The sequence below is a fragment of the Pipra filicauda genome, unplaced genomic scaffold (genome assembly GCF_003945595.2).
Source record: "Pipra filicauda isolate LSUMZ 115617 unplaced genomic scaffold, ASM394559v2 scaffold98_size3848907_pilon, whole genome shotgun sequence".
Taxonomy (NCBI): domain Eukaryota; kingdom Metazoa; phylum Chordata; class Aves; order Passeriformes; family Pipridae; genus Pipra; species Pipra filicauda.
Window position 1 is genome coordinate 161841 of NW_024105186.1, and position 15794 is coordinate 177634.

Consider the following 15794-nt stretch of genomic DNA (forward strand, 5'->3'; position numbering starts at 1 on the left):
GGAGGCCAAGAGAGGATCATCTATGAATGGGGAGATTTTTGCTGAGGTCTGCATTAATGGACAAACAATACAGCAAAACAAACTCTCCCTTACAGCGTTTTCCTAAGCAGACAAACCAGCTCCTGCCTTTTCAAGGCACTCTTCTCTTTGTTTGATCGCCCCCAGCCTGGTCCCTCTCTTCAGTCAACTCTGGGGTCGCTCATGGCTGTGAACATGCACCAGCAGACAGCTTTGATGGATGCCTCCATGGGCATGGATAGACAGATCTTGGATCCTGTGTGTTTGTTTTGACCTGGGTTCTGCCACCTGGGCAGGGTACATGCACATGAGTGGCTGTGCTGGTGAGGGTATAGGGTGACAGGCAGGAGAGTGTCAGCTTTTTCCATCTCTCCAAAGCAAAAGCCCAAGACAAATGCCAGGGCCACCCCCAACTTCCTGATTTCACAAGACTCAAGGAAGCAGGAGTGGCTGGCTGGTGTAATTAATAGAGGTGCTCATTAGGAGCCATTCCAAGAAAGATCTTCCTAGGTCAGGACCCATCTTTTCTCTTGGCATTCAGTGTTGTTGTTTGGTAGGAGGGTAAAAACAAAGAAAATGAATGTTTTTTCATATAATGTACAATCTAGCAGTGACATTGATGATTCCCTAAGTGTGGAGGAGTTCAGAAGAGCATTTAGGCAGGTTTTTGAGGTTCCAGTGGTCCAAAAGTCCATTGATGGCTTAGAAATGGTTTGGCACAACCAGTTCCATCTGGTAAGTCTCTGGGGAGATTGTTCTGTCCCTGCCCACTTGTACCTTCTTTTGAGAAGCATCTGCAGTTGGCAAGGGCAGGGTGCTGTGGCCCAGGCAGCATAGCCAGCTCATGGTCTTGTGTTCTGCCTACCTACTCTACAGGAGGACTACAGTGCTGGAGTGAGGCACTACGACAGGGAGGAGTACGAGCTGGCCATTGAGTTTCTGGAGCGCGCGTTGAAAGGGTACTACACCGAGGATGAAGATTGCCAGATCATGTGCGAGAGGCCACAGAGATTTGAGGAGCACGAGTACCTGGATTATAAGGGTGGTCTCTACGAAGCTATTGCAGGTGAGATCTTTTGCATTTTTAGCGTTCTCGCCCTTGGCCCTGAAACGTTTTTAATTACCGAGTTTGGACCTTTGGCTGGATTCGGTGAAGTGTCTTCCCTTTCACCACTGCTGCGTGTGAGTAACACTGCAGGAGGCACTTAGAAGTCCAGAAAGTGCAAACTCAGAGAGCAGGGAACTAGGACATCTAGTTTTGGTCCTGAATAGAAGCTCAGTTAGAACAATTGCATTTCCAGATGTGTGGAGCATTTGCAGCTTTCTGTAAGAGCTGGAAATGTAGGTGCTTTATCATAAACTGCTTCCATTTCCCCCTGTACACCGGCTCACACACCTCCCTGGAATCTAGACGTTGCTGGCCTCTGTTTATGTTTTCTGTTTTTGAGAGCGTATGAAGAGAGTAGCAGAGTTCTCTTGGCCATGCTCCAGATGGCCAGGAAAGTTGCCAAAAAGGCTCGTAACATAGATTTTCTCCCCATCCAAAAGGATGGATTTGTCATTAGTGGAGGCCCACCTAATTATGATCTTGACTGAAATCTCTGGAAAGAATTGAATGTTGCTATGTAATCTTCATATTTGCATGCGTGGCTCTGAGCCAGAGGGAATTAAAACAGTTCATTCTCAGTAGAAATGAGATTACATTTAATTAGTCATAAGGGAAGGAAGAGCAATAAATTAAGGTTTGTTTGGTGACAGAAATAGTATTTATCTGCTTATGGTCTTGGAGTTGCATCAAGCTCTGGAGTCTCACTTCTTGTATGGAAAGTACTTCACTCAGATGCAGACTGGTTTTTGGGTTTACATAATTCTGTTTGTGTCGAGACAGGAAATTTAATTGAAACAACCAAGATGAGAAACCACTAGCATACCGGATGGGGAGCTGCCTTTGTTGGGTTTGTTTATCCATGCAAAAAATAGAAGAAGTGTTGTAAGGGCTGACTTGGTACTAACGTAACTGTCAGCTGATCATGCCAGCTTTTAGAGCATGACCAGGGCAACAGGGGCCACATCAAGAAAGCAACCTTCACTGGCAAAGAAAACCCACCTTCCTTCTCACTGAAAGTTGCTGCTCTTCAGACAAGTTTTGGTCTCTGATAAATTGTTCCTGTGCAAGTTGAGTGCAGCCCCAGTGAGCAGAGATGTTTCTGTGCTGGCCCCCCTGAAGCACAGACATGGTCATGATGTAGTGGTCCTTAACCCAGAACATCACTGGGGAGAGAGAAGAAACCAGATGATCCTTGCAAGTACTGTGTCTTTAACAGATATTCCTGGGTAAACAAACTCCAGGACCATTCAGGTACCCAAAGAAATAGGGAATTCAGGGCACACAGAGGGAAATAAGATTTGTAATGTGACTGCTTTTCTGTAAGGAACTAAGTGGTTCCTCGCAGGATAGCATAATGCAGAGTTGACTCCTGGGTGCCAGGCACTCAGGCCCGGATGTTTCAACTGGGAGTGGGAACACTATGCACCAAAAAAAGAGTTGAGGTTTCTTCAAAAGTCGTTTCTCTTTTCAATCCCAAACTGATTCGCTGTGCTGCTGCTTGAGGTTGAAACACTCTCACCTCTCCCCCCACCCCAGGGGCAGATACATTTCAGAGAATTGATTCCAGTCTATATAGCCTGCACTTTGACAGTACCAAGAAAAAGCAGTGCTTCTCAGTGATAGATTGATTATTTCAGCTTTAAATTACAACAGCATTATTTATGTCCTTTCCCTTCTTGCTTTTCTTAATGTAATACTCTGAATGTGTATGCTAAGTCAGATAACTACTCAGACTACCTGTCCAGAGCAAATGGGGACTGTTTCCACTTGATTTCATTGCAAATTCCTCAGGCTGTTTTTTTGGCAGCCCTGAGAAATGCTTTGGTAGCTGAGCACATGGTTGTTTTCAAGCCTGCGTTTGTTCCGTAAGGTTTTTAATGGTGCATGGAGACAGAGCAAGCAAAGTAGATTTGTAAGTACATTGCAGCAAAGACTCCAAACTGCAATCAGATGTCAGTGTTTGCTTTGAAATTGTACAGCTGGTACAATGCCTATATTGTGAATTCCCACCAATTAAGAAACTTTGCTAATGGCAGATATTTACCATGTGCTTGTGATTCCCTGGGAGATAACTCATCTTTGAGAAGCAGCAAACATGGGGATTTCTGCTGCTCGTACTTGCACCTCAGACCATTCAGACTGGAGGTGCAGGTGCCTTGAGAATCTGCAGCAATCCCTTGTAGCTAAACCTCCCCATGCCCTCAGGAGCTTTCTTGCTGCTGAAAGGAGAGGATTAAAGATGAGCTGAAGGAAAGGAGTCTGGAGATGGATTTCATTTGGCAGCACGTATGGCCACCTTGTCTTCACACTTCCACTTGCTTTATGGGTGTCCTCACCTTTTGTTTGGCTCTTGGGGTTGAAGAGGTACTTGCTACCTGCACGTCCCTGCACCCTGCAGCAGCTCCCAGCACACAAAAGAGGTGCTCAGGCTCCCTCTAGAGTTGAAGGAAGGAGGAAGGCGTTTCTAAAGAGTGGCAAAATTGTGACTGCAGCTCTCCACTGTTTTTGGGAAGAAGCCTAAGCTCTTTCTCTAGGCGCACAATCACCTGCTGGACCAGAGCAGCATGAGTTGCATGTCCTTCAGTGGGGGAGTTTTAACTTCTATCTGTCCTTGTCTCAGCACCATCACCATCTCTCTCAGCTCAGACCATCTTCCCCCTCTTTTCTTGGCAGATCACTACATGCAAGTCCTGGCCTGCAAGCACGACTGTGTCCGAGAACTTGCCACGCGTTCGGGCCGGATCTCACCCATCGAAAATTTCCTACCCCTCCATTACGACTACTTGCAGTTTGCCTATTACAGAGGTAAAGGCTGTTGTATTGTTCCTCATAGTGCTCGTTGAGTTTTGTTCATTTTGTACAAGTTTGAATTATTTCATATGTAAGTAAGGCTATTTCCCCCTGATGTCTGTGCTACAGTGATGCAGTGGCATGGTCTGAAAGAGCTGGGAAGCAAAGGACATTGGACATTGTCTCTTCAAAAGTCAGGTTGACTGAAATGCAATCAATTAGTTTTATAAAGGTGTTTTAGATCATCAGTCAGGTTTCAAAAGCTCAGACTTTAGATTCAACATTTCTATTTTTTAAATAAATCATGCTTTTTTAGGGTTCTTTCATTTGTCTTTTGACATTAAAGTTTTAGGGGTTTATGTTTCACATTTTCTGAAATGAACTGATAGGTTTTTTTTTCCTAATAATATGTAACAGATGTATGAGTTACCCCAAGCTTATCCCAAGATGCCAATTTTTGCCAATTGCCAAGTATTTTAAGATTCCTAGTAAAGTTGCAGAAGTTGGCAGCATGGCAAAACGTTGGGAGTTGGCAGTGCTATAAAATACTGCCAGTTGTGTGGTTCTGTGTGCTATTTTATTGTGTTCTGTTACATAAAAGAAAATGTAGGCAGACTTCTGCTCTCTCAGGCTTGTGCTAAGAACCTCTTTCCTGAAAAGGGAAGAATGTGTGAGGGTCAGAATTGCTACTCAAACATAAAAGGTTCTTCATTCATCAACACAGTGGGAAGAAAGCAGGAGAAGTCAGCAGTGTTTCGTGTGTGGTGTACAGGCTTTTTAATTCCTCTGCCCAGTTAGACGTTTAATGTGGTGGATAAAACCCCCCATAGGAGGCAGTTTGATGCCAGACAGCATCCACATCCTGCCCATCCAGTTGGATCCAATTTGGATACCATCTGATCTGTGCATGAGGGCAGAGAAGTCTTGTTTTTGTGCCTCACTTTCCTGGCTGGTGAAATGGAGTGGTTAAGACAAGGTTGCATCAAAAGAGTCCTGTAGAGTGCTGAGCTGCCCCTTCAGCTGGTGGGGAGCTCAGGCTGTGCCCTCCCTCCCTGCAGACTGCCCTCCTCAGCTCTGCCCCGCTGTGCTCTGTGTGAGCCCCTGGCAGTGCCAGTAGGGCTGTGCCCCTCTCTGCCCCCCCTGACTACTGTTGTATTGCCTCCCAGTTGGTGACTATGTAAAAGCCCTGGAGTGTGCCAAATCCTACCTGCTCTTCCACCCTGATGATGAAGATGTCTTGGAGAACGCAGGTTATTATGAGGGTCTCTTGGAGGGTGCAATGGATCCAGACACCATCAAACCCAGAAAGGTGAGAGTGAGTGACACCTAAGAGCTCTTCATGGGAGGCTTTAACAAAAGCATCAGTTGAAAATAAAAGCAGCTTGGCAGCTTAGCCACAGTGGGACCACTTTGAAAACAGAAGTGGAAGTGCTGGGCTTGCTGGTTATGCTAATTGCCAGGGTGCAAGTCCAGAGTAACTGGTGCAGGGGAGAAGCTGGTGGGCAGGATCTTCTTTAAATGGGGACTTCAGCTTAGCAAAGGCCAAGCAAGAGCAGGGAGAATGATGAGCAAGTACCTCAACAATGTAAATCCTCATCTTGTCCAGTGCTCCAGAGGAGACATGGAGGAGGAATGCAGGGAAACACTGAGCAAAGGGCAACCTCTGTCAAGAGGGGACTGAGAAATATTTTCCCAAGGGGAGGCTGGGATGCCAGTGTTACTCTCAAGTCCTTCAGCTTGGAGTTCAGGGCTCAGCCTGTTCTGTGGGGAGTAGCTTTGCTATCGCAGGATTAGGCTGGGGTCAAAAAACCAAACAGTGTGTGTTGTTACCCAGCAGGACAGGCTTCCTCTCCGGTCCAGGCAGCCTTTATCTGTGGCCATGCGGCTGCCTTTCTCACGATGCAGAAGTTCTTCCCATACCATCACAGCCCTTCTGAGGCTCATTTCCCTTGCACCATAAGTAGAGGGTAGGCAGGAATTATTTTTTCCATTCTCTCGGGTATTCTTTGATTTCCAGGCAAATCAAGGTTAATTTGGTAAAATGCTAAAAAAGAAAAGGGAAATGACAAAAAGGAAAACAAGAATACTTATTGTTTTTCCTCACAAAATAAATCTAGAAAAAAAATTGACAAAAACATTTAGTTATTTCCAGTAATTTGAATTTTTCTGTTAAAAAAAATGTGATTTTTGCTTTGCAAAGTCATTTTCTAGGAGAAACCCCAGTGTTTTATTTACAAATTTTTCATTCAAAATAAAGCCCTCTGATGGACAATTTCCAGCTGGCTGTGCTTTGTGGTCCTCATCCAAGCGCCCTGAGTGTATTCCAGGCTGTGCTGCTGTAACCCACCCACAGCCAGGCCCTGAGCTCTGCATTGCACATGGGGACCCAAGGCACTGCCCAACCGTGGTCCCTGCCCCACCAGCCTGAACCTGACCCTCTTCTGCAGCTGGGGCTTCTCTGGCCAGCCTTTTGCCCAGATATTTGGATGTTCTCCAAGGTACTCAGCACTCTCTGCCAGCTATGGGCATGTATTTTGGAGATTCAGACTTCTCAAATGAGTTGCTGAATATCCCTTCTGTAATGTACTGAGCAGCTCAGCCCCGTGCCCGGGGTTACTCCAAGCGTCCCTTACCCCACAGGAGTCTGCAGTGTGGCATGAAAACCAAACCCCTCTAAAGCAGAGGTGCATTGTCTGTGTCTTGTGAAAGCTGCATGTGCAACTACTCCCCTTTTCCTTTTCTTTTCAGGAAGCAAAAACACTCCTGCAGCGCCATAAGCTGGAGTCACACCTCTTGCAGGTGGCTGCGGCCGGCCTTGGATACGCCTACACAGAGCCGGTAATGCCTGGGTGTTCTGTGCCCAGGACCTTTGGGAGTTCACAGCTACAGGACCAGCTTCCCCTCTCCTCTCTCCTATAAAGCCAGTCCTGTGTAGTGACTCAGAAGCTGGGTCTTGGCTTGGTTTGTTCCCTGTGGGAAAATGGTGATGGCAAAGCAAGGGTGGCAGCTGTTCTGGGGTGAAAGAGATAGAGATGCAGCTTAGTCCAGCTGTCCTGCCATGATGTCTGGCTGAGTTTCAGTCACTGCCATGGCGATGGGTTGAGACAGAGAAAGCTGGGCAAGTTGAACTCCCTGTGAACTCATCTTACTGTGTCGGTTCGGTTTGGGGTTACATTTTCAATCTGATTACCTCAATCAATTGCCCAAAGTTATGTGGGATGGATCCAGAGAGGCTGGCTGATGTTCCTGGGTGCAAGGTAGAGCAGGTAGCTCCCTGGCTTTAGCTGGAGCATTAAATTAAGAAGCTCAACCTCTCTCTTTTCCCACAGAACTACTGGAACAGGTATGGAGCCCGCCAGGATGAGCACAGGTGAGCCACCAGCTGCCCCAGCTGAGCCCATGGCTTCACCATTCCACACAGTGGGGTGAAAGGGAAGTGCCTATGGATGGGGTACTAACCTGCCACTCGGGGGGTCCTGCCCATCCACCCCAGCACACCATCATGGTTGAATTAGGGCCTTTTGCCCCTTACCATGGCAAAGATTCCCACAAGGACCTTATTTTTAGCTGAGTGCCTCAAAACTAGCAATGGTCTAGAGGCAACTTGATTGTTGAGGCAAGTGGTGCTGTTCAGGTTTGTTGGTGTCTGTGCTTTGCTGGTGGAAACTGTTCCCATTACCAGAAAAGCAGTTTGCCACGGGACAGAGCGAGGGCTTCAACTTGTATAGTTGTGACATTTGTACAAAGCACTGATTTGCCTGGTTTTTTTCGTATGTTAGTTTGCAAAGGGTGCAAAAGCGTAAGTCCAAGAACTGGAGACCTGTGGCCAAAGTCATGATGTTCCTCTTTTCTCTTGCTCCTCAGTGTCCCATCAAGTATCAGCAGTGAACCAGAGGATGGGCCTCGGCTGTCCCTGGCAAAGAAACCCATGCCAAAGCCAGATCGAGAGTTGAAGGAGGGTAAGTCTGATGAACAAAATCAGGAGATTTTTTCCTATTGCTGCAGACTGCAGACTGCAAAGGCTGGCTGCTGAGCAACGAGGGCCACTCCTCTTTAAGGGGGTTGAAGTTTTGTTTGAGAGACAGAGAAGTCTTCAATGCTGCCACAGCATTTCTGGGTTTGTGGATTCCACTAGGACTGCTCTGCCCTTGGACTTGCTTTTCCCACCTGCTGAGCTGTTCAGAACAGAGCCCTGAGATGTGAAGGTGGGAGGCTGGGTCTTCCTCATCATGGGGAAAGTGGCAAGTAGTCTTGCCTCAAGATGCTTATAAGATAAACATCTTCCCTATTGTCAAGGCTGCAGAAGGATGGATTCTGGAAGTAACAGTCCTGATGCTGTGCAAAATGTGCTGGATCACACCATGTTAGCAACCATTTCTCTTTGCAGACTGGTTTATGATTTCATGTCTTAGCTTACATCAAGTCACTTGTTTTTAAGCCTGTTGGCAGACATTCAACTGATTTCAGCACATTTTCAGCAACCACAGAAAATACCATAACATCTTCTACTAAAGACAAGATTTTTCCTCATAACAATTTTGAATAACAATATTGTAGCCAAGCACCAAAGCAGGCTTCTTGCTGCAAAACAGTGGGGTCTCAAGCCAAGAGGTGTCTTGTGTCTCCAGTGAGCCAGCTACACAGCAGCAGGCAATTACACCTCCCTGTAATGCAATAGATGGTTTTGCTTTTTTGGGAATTTCACAGCTTTCCCCAGCCCAAGTTGTCTCCAGCTGCTCAGTGTTGTGTTCAGAGTATGGTTATCCCTTCTCTAGCCGTACATAAAGTAGGTGAATACCACAGGAAGATCCCAAACAGCTTGCATAAGCCAAGAGCTGGTTGAATTATATTTGTTGGCCTGGTTGCCCTCTATAACCAAGTAATTTCAGAGTGCTTCTTTCTGTTTTTTCTTCTGTGTTTTTATTCTGGTTTACTTGCAGAATGTTTTTGTTTACAAAGAGAACTGAAACCATTTTCAAAAAGAAAATGGGATTTTTGTCCATCCAGCTGCTGCCTTTCTCTGTTGTCTTTTTTTCTTTCTCTCTTTTCACTTGCAAAAAGAATAGGCCAAAAGAGAAAAGTCCATTTTAATTTTCTACTCTTCTGTACTTCTTCCCTTCCCCTCTTCTTCCTTTCTGCCAATTCCTTCACTCCCAAAAGTCAAAAAAAATTCCCTAGTTTCTTTGGGGTGTTTTTCACAGAGCACAGGCACAGGAAACAGGTCTCTGTTAGTCCTTAGAGGGCATGGGGGCAGTGAAGGCAGGCAGGAGTGTGCTGCTGGTATGGGACAAGGTGTTCACGGCACAGGGCCACCTCTGCTAGTTTCCTGTGATAAACAGAAGAAATGGTGGAAGTGGTCAGTGATGCCTTCCATCCCTCATGTGCCTATGGCTAGGGAAGAGCAACATCTGAGCTGGAAAACTCAGGCCTGAGTTAGAGTGTGTGTGCCAGGAGTTTGGATTTGAGAGTCCTGTTTCTGATCCAGCTGCATTTGCAATAAATGTTATTATCAAGCAACAAGATCAGCACAGTGAACATCAGAAACGTCCCATCTTCTCCATTTCCAAGAAACCTAACTCTTCAGAAATAAACTGGGATAGTGGCAGGGCTCTGTGGGGGTTATGTGTCCTCCATAGACTGAGGAGACCTTCCAAAAACACAATGTGCCTCAATAGACAGGAAAAGTAGAGATTATAAAAGCAGTGTCACAGAGAAGTTTCTTTGTACCAAGTGGTGAGAGAGGAGCTCCTTGGCTCTGTTTCCTCTATTTCATTGCCTCTCTGTGACTGCATGATTTTCCTCACAGATTAGGTGCATTTCACCTTTCTCCTGGAGAAAAATCTGGTTTAGGCTTTTATTGTTACCATTTATTTCATTTTCTCTCTTCGAGGAGATGCAGGGACGAAGCTTCAGAAAATTTAGAGGTGATTTAGAGGCTTTGCCCTGGTTTTTTGATCAGTAGAATTTGATGGGGATTGAGCAAAACCTCTGGTAAAAAGCTGATCTCTGTCTTCTCCTTGCCCGTTTGCTCAGCATGTGACAAGGCTTAGTTGCCCCATACCAGGTGGGAGCTCAGCAGTGTGAAAGCCCAGCCACTGCTATATTCCCATTCCAGGGATGTTTCCTGGACCCCCAAAATGCAGCCAAGCCATTGGCTACTGTCAGGCAGAAGGAGGCACCTCGGAGGCAGGATGTGAGGGATGGCAGGGACAACCAGGGCAGCTCCTTTCCCTCAGTGGAGGATTGTCCTCAGACTCCCCTGGCTCACCCACTGCCAGCCCCCTTCTTGGAGGAGAGCAAGCTCAGCACTCGTGAGGCTTTCTGTGTGTGTAAATGACAAAAAACCCACTGATGACAATTGCAGAGAGTGGCTTTGCATGCCAAACCAGCAAGATCCACACAGCTCGAGTCCAATGGAAACTTATGGCCTCTGATGATGTTGGCAACTGGGCAGGAGGGCCAAGTTAGCCACTGTCCAGGTCTCTCTCCTTGTGTCCCATCAGGCTCTGGTGTTTTCAGGCTGTGGTCCCTGTGTTTGCAAGGCAGCTGATGAGGAGGTGGAAAATGCTGATGTTCTTGCAGCAAATTGATTTCATCTCTGAGTGTTCCCATTGCTTCTGTGTCTTTTGTTGCTGATGGGATGCCAAACTCTTGCTGTGAAGCTGTGAAACTCTTTCCCTGGCTGCGCACCTGGGTCATTTCAGCTGGCCCTCAGTCGCGGTACAAGATGTCAACAAGGCCAGGGCATGTTCAGCAGGGTTGTTTTGTGTCTCTCATCAGGGGGCCCACTTCTCTACAACGATGTGAAGTTTGTCTACAACTCACAGCAGCTGAATGGCACCCAGCGAGTGCTCCTGGACAATGTCATCTCGGAGGAGCAGTGCCGGGAGCTGCACAGGGTGGCCAGTGTGAGTTGGCAATGCCCCTGGGGGGACATGGCTGCCACCTGGGCTGAGTGCCTGATGCTCTCCCCAGCATCAGGTTTGTGATAGCTGAACGTGTGACCAGCCCTTGGAGAGGTTCTGGGTTCATACCTCGCTCTTGAGTGTTGCAACTGATGCCAGGATGCCTGTGAAGAGCAGGCAGATACTTATCCCCATAGCACACCCATAACTGCAGCACAGGAGCTGCTGCTCCATCTCAGGCTGTTCCTAGAAACATGCTGCAAGACGGAACCTATGTAGAAAGAGCTCATTGCCCCATGTTTCACACAATCCCAGAGGATGCTCATCCACAAGTTTGGTTGAGCCTTCTCATTCACAATTAACTGAGTCTGGGAAGGGACTGAGGGTGCCTGAACATCTCCAGTCAGGAGTGGGTGGCTGATATCCATCATCCATGTTCATAGAGAGCTGCAGCACCTTCCCACCAGACTCATCTGTCCCTGTGAATGCAGCCCTGGGGAATTTGGGGAAGAGGGTGCCAGGTGCTTCTACTGCAGCTCCCCCTCTCCTGATGAACCAGTTGACCAGTTGTGTATTCATGTCTTTCAGGGGATCATGTTGGCTGGAGATGGTTACAGGGGCAAAACCTCCCCCCACACCCCAAATGAGAGATTTGAAGGAGCCACCGTACTCAAAGCCCTCAAGGTAGAGCTCCCTCCTCCTCCTCTTCCTCTCCTGTGTCGTCCCTCCCGTTGGGCACATGACACTGACCTCTGTTGCCCCTTCTCCTTGCCCAGTATGGCTACGAGGGCCGCGTCCCGCTGAAGAGTGCCCGGCTCTTCTACGACATCAGCGAGAAGGCTCGCAGGATCGTCGAGTCCTACTTCATGCTGAACTCCACGCTCTACTTCTCCTACACACACCTGGTGTGCCGCACTGCCCTCTCCGGTGAGGGCTCGAGGGGCCAGAGGCAGGGCAGGGCTGGGGGAAGGGAGGGGTTTAGCCCTGGTTTATGAGTGGAAATCCCAGACCTGAGATTAACTGTGCTTTGCATGATGCTTGAACTGGTGGCCAAGGGTTGGGCAAAGTCACTATCCCCACAGCAGCAAAGGGTGGGCACTGCTCTCCCAAAGACACTAATTTCTGGGATGTCTCTTGGTTTTCATGTCTGCAGCTCTTCCTATTTTCTCCTCCCTCTTCTCTTACCTCCTCTTGCTGTCCCTTCTCCTTTCCACCCCACGCACAGTTCTCCATTTCGCTTCCCTGCATAAGGAACAAGCAGAGCTGCGCAGATCTGAGTCCTCAGATGTTACCTTTTCTCCCCAGCCTTTGCTTTTCTCCTCTCATCTGTGAACACCACCCGGAGTGGGGATGGGGCAGGCTCCCACTCCATGATAGGACCTCACAGAGCATGGCATTTCCATCTCATCCACCCTTTCCCCTTCCCCCTTCCTCCACATGGTCCTGCCTAGGCCAGCAGGAGAGGAGGAATGACCTGAGTCACCCCATCCATGCTGACAACTGCCTTTTGGACCCTGAAGCCAATGAGTGCTGGAAGGAGCCTCCTGCCTACACCTTTCGGGATTACAGGTAAGAAGGAAGGAAGGGAGATCTGCACCCAGGAACCCTCCCCAAGTCATGGCATCTTGCTTCACAAGATTAAAGCTGGTACATCCCAGCCATGGTAGAAGTGAGATCCAGCAGGTAGTTTATGGTGCCAGAAAGCATTGTGGCTAAGCTTGATGCCATGGTTTACTTATAAGAGCTCTGTGATATTTTAGGGTTGGGAGATCCCAGCTGTGACCCACAGGACTGTGTGTCTGTCAGATGTTTTTGGTGCAAAACAGGAGGGTGAGAGCTGGTGGGATCCAGGGGATGTTTTGAGAATTGCTCCCTACCCAAGGAGAGTTCTCTGCTGGTTCTCAGCTGTGTCCCTGAAATAAGAGCAGCTTGGGTGACCCCCACACATGTCTTGATGGAGCAATGTGGGATCTGTCCTGGAGGTGGGGGTCAGCCTTGAGCCCTCCCCACTGCTCCTGTCACAGGGGTTTCCTGATTCTTCCCCCAGTGCCCTCTTGTACATGAACGCAGATTTTGAAGGCGGCGAGTTCATCTTCACCGAGATGGATGCCAAAACCGTGACGGTAAGGGGGTGCTGTGGACCAAATGCTGCTCTGAGGCAGCCCGTGCTCGGGGGCTCTGGGCTTCCCCAGGCAGCCCATGGCTCCTACCTTGCAAACAGCCAATAAAAAATCATGTTGGCAGGAGTGCACAGATCTTCTGTTCACTTTCCAGGGGTTTTCTGTGCCAAGCAGGAAACGTACAGATCAGGGGTTCTCATCATCCCAGTGCAGGCAGAGGGATGGCTGATAGTCATCCCTGCCTGGAGGACTGCTGAGCTTCCACCCCATCTCATGGCCAAATATGAAGTGGTGCTTCCATATAGATGCAGTGCCTGGCTCGGGTCTCTTGTGCTAGAGTGGGTCACAATGGTGGACATAAAACCCTAAGAGGGATGTGGCTCAGGCACAAGCCCTCACCTCTGCATGGAGTCACTGGGAAGATGGGCACCCCCTCTGTGCTTGGACAGAGGTCTGGGCACCACGCTGGTACTCTGGAGTCTGGTGGGTGCTAGAGAGTAGATTGTGTTTACCTGAGTGCCTGAGGGTTGATTTGGTTGGCACTTCTGCTCCTGAGGTTCTGCAGGATACCTCCTGTGGACTCTGCAGAGAGAAGAAAGAGGCGTTGCACAGCTGTGCCAGGCTTAGCCTGAACCCCCCTGGAGTTATGCCACGGCCACATTCTGCTCTAAGTGGTCACCTGTAGGCTTTTCAAGGACTCCATGTCCTTTCTGCTTGATGCCTGCACAGCGTGACCAAGCTTGACACCTCCCTATTTAACCCACGCATTTTTTTCAACCATGCCCAGAGCTCTACATGTCCTCCAGAGCAGCTCACCAGGTCCTGGGGCGACACAGAGAGATGCCCAGTAAGGTCCCAGACCCTGGACCATGGTGAGCCCAGCCACAGCCAATGTGTGCTGCTCCTTGCTACCCTGGTTTTGCCTGTTTCCCACAGGCCTCCATCAAGCCCAAGTGCGGGCGAATGATCAGCTTCTCTTCGGGCGGCGAGAACCCCCACGGGGTGAAGGCAGTCACCAAAGGCCAGAGATGCGCTGTGGCTCTCTGGTTCACCTTGGACCCTCTCTACAGAGAGCTGGTGAGTCCTTCCATCGTGATTTGAGGGGAGTAGGGGGTTACCCACCATCCCACAGGAACCAGGGCCATCTTATTCTCCAGTCCCAGCACATCTGTTTTCCCCCCGTTACACGCTCACAGCAGCATTCCCACCATATGAGCTGCTATCCCCGGGACTGTTTTTTCCTGCCAGTCATGCTCCTGGGCACCCATTGCCCTGTGCAGTGCTGGCTGGGGTGCTGAGTGAGGTGTGGAAGGGCCCTGTGCAGGGCTGGGCTGGCCATTTCTGACACCTAGTGGTTATAGCCTGATGGTTGGGGAACTCCTCCAGAGCCATCCACAGCTCAGTGATGTGTCGCTGCTGCTAAGTCCTCAAAGACATTTTGTCAACCTGAAGTCTGTGGGTCTGGGAGCCCAAGATGCCTTGGAAGATCTGGGCTGTGATGCCTTTTACCAGACACCCTCCAGATTCTGTTTTAAAAGGCTGATGTACCAGTCCCAACCTCCCTTTGGTATCAATTCTGGTCTACAAGAATAAAAGATACAAGACCAAGCAAAACTAAATGCAGGGAGAGTGCAAAACCCTGGTACCTTTGCCTTTTGATGCAGGTGGGCTGTGAGGTTTTGGGAAAAGCTTATTTTCAGTCATGTACTTTAATGTCTCTCAGCTTTTTTGTGCTGAGAGACATTAAAGTACATGACTGTGTCCTCCCAGCAGGCTGAGCCACACTGAATTAGCTGAGAGCAGGCACTGAAGCTCTGCTGTTACCATTTCTCCTCTTCCACTCTTACAGGAGCGAATCCAGGCAGACGAAGTGATCGCGATGTTGGACCAGGAGCATCTAGGACCCAGTGAAATGAACATAAACCCAAAGGATGAGCTATGAACTAGACCAAAGACTTTTTCTATTAAATATTTATTTAATATTGTTAATCTTATTAGAACCCTTCTATTTTTGTACAGAGACACTGTATAAATTAACAGGTTAATATGATTGTGGAGTTTCAAGAGTGCCTCTTCTGTGTTTAGCACAGCTTTTGCTGGGACCCTCATCCTTGTGCCAGCACGTCCTGGTGGGGCTGACTCTGCCTTCAGCCTTTCCTGTTCTTCTTTAGCACTTCTCAGGACTCATTCAGACCCAGTGTACCCCCTTGGAGGACCTATTTTTTTTTTTCTCCCTCAACCAAAAATAGCTGCTTCTCTTTAGCATCTGCTAGAGAAATGTCTCAGGTGTGCTAATGGACCAGTCTTCCTGCTCCTGCTAAGTGCTGGCTGAAGACCTGGGCAGTGCTGCTTTGTGAAAACTGGAGCACAAATCAGTAAGGGCTGTTCTTCACCATTTGAAATATGCTTTTTAGGGGGGAAAAACAAAGGAAGGCCCAAGTCCTAGCAAAATGCATATACCTTGGTAGCCATGCAAAGCTGGTGTTTGGGCATTAATTCTGAGCAGACCTTCCAGAAATCAGCTGCTCAACAGGAGCATGAGCTGTGCACAGGCATGAAGGGATGTGATTTGCAGTTGATTCTGGTGAAACAAGGTCTGGCACTCATGTTCAGTCCCTTCTCTTGGGAAGGCTAATGGCCTGGGAAGCATGAAGGAAGCTGCTTCACACTGCATCCTTTGAGCTGCCAGCCCAGTCTGCTGCTGGTAAACCCCATAATTTCCAGGTCCATGTTGGAAAGCAACTGAAAGGCTTAGGAAATTACAGTGCCATGGTGTTGTTTGATCATGATGCAGCTCTGTACTCTGGATGTCCTGCCTGCATCCTCCCATCCTGACGGTGCAGAAGCAGCAGA

At 48.5% G+C, this 15794-nt stretch overlaps 1 protein-coding gene across 2 annotated transcripts in view; it reads left to right on the forward strand.

Annotated features, from left to right (window-relative positions):
• P3H2 (prolyl 3-hydroxylase 2) overlaps positions 1-14991 on the forward strand; it is a 66696-nt gene extending 51705 nt beyond the window's left edge. The window contains exons 3-15 of one of the 2 annotated variants that reach the window (XR_005562283.1): positions 895-1084; positions 3800-3931; positions 5083-5225; positions 6665-6754; positions 7246-7286; positions 7781-7875; positions 10697-10824; positions 11410-11505; positions 11598-11748; positions 12047-12390; positions 12869-12944; positions 13878-14018; positions 14791-14991. Coding sequence is in view for 1 of the 2 variants with exons in the window: in XM_027720804.2 (XP_027576605.2) it covers positions 895-1084; positions 3800-3931; positions 5083-5225; positions 6665-6754; positions 7246-7286; positions 7781-7875; positions 10697-10824; positions 11410-11505; positions 11598-11748; positions 12273-12390; positions 12869-12944; positions 13878-14018; positions 14791-14883 (1494 nt within the window). In the remaining variant the exon portion in view is untranslated. The remainder of the gene's footprint in view (positions 1-894; positions 1085-3799; positions 3932-5082; positions 5226-6664; positions 6755-7245; positions 7287-7780; positions 7876-10696; positions 10825-11409; positions 11506-11597; positions 11749-12046; positions 12391-12868; positions 12945-13877; positions 14019-14790) is intronic. The other variant, XM_027720804.2, reaches the window with a different exon arrangement.
• The last annotated feature ends 803 nt before the right edge of the window (positions 14992-15794 follow it).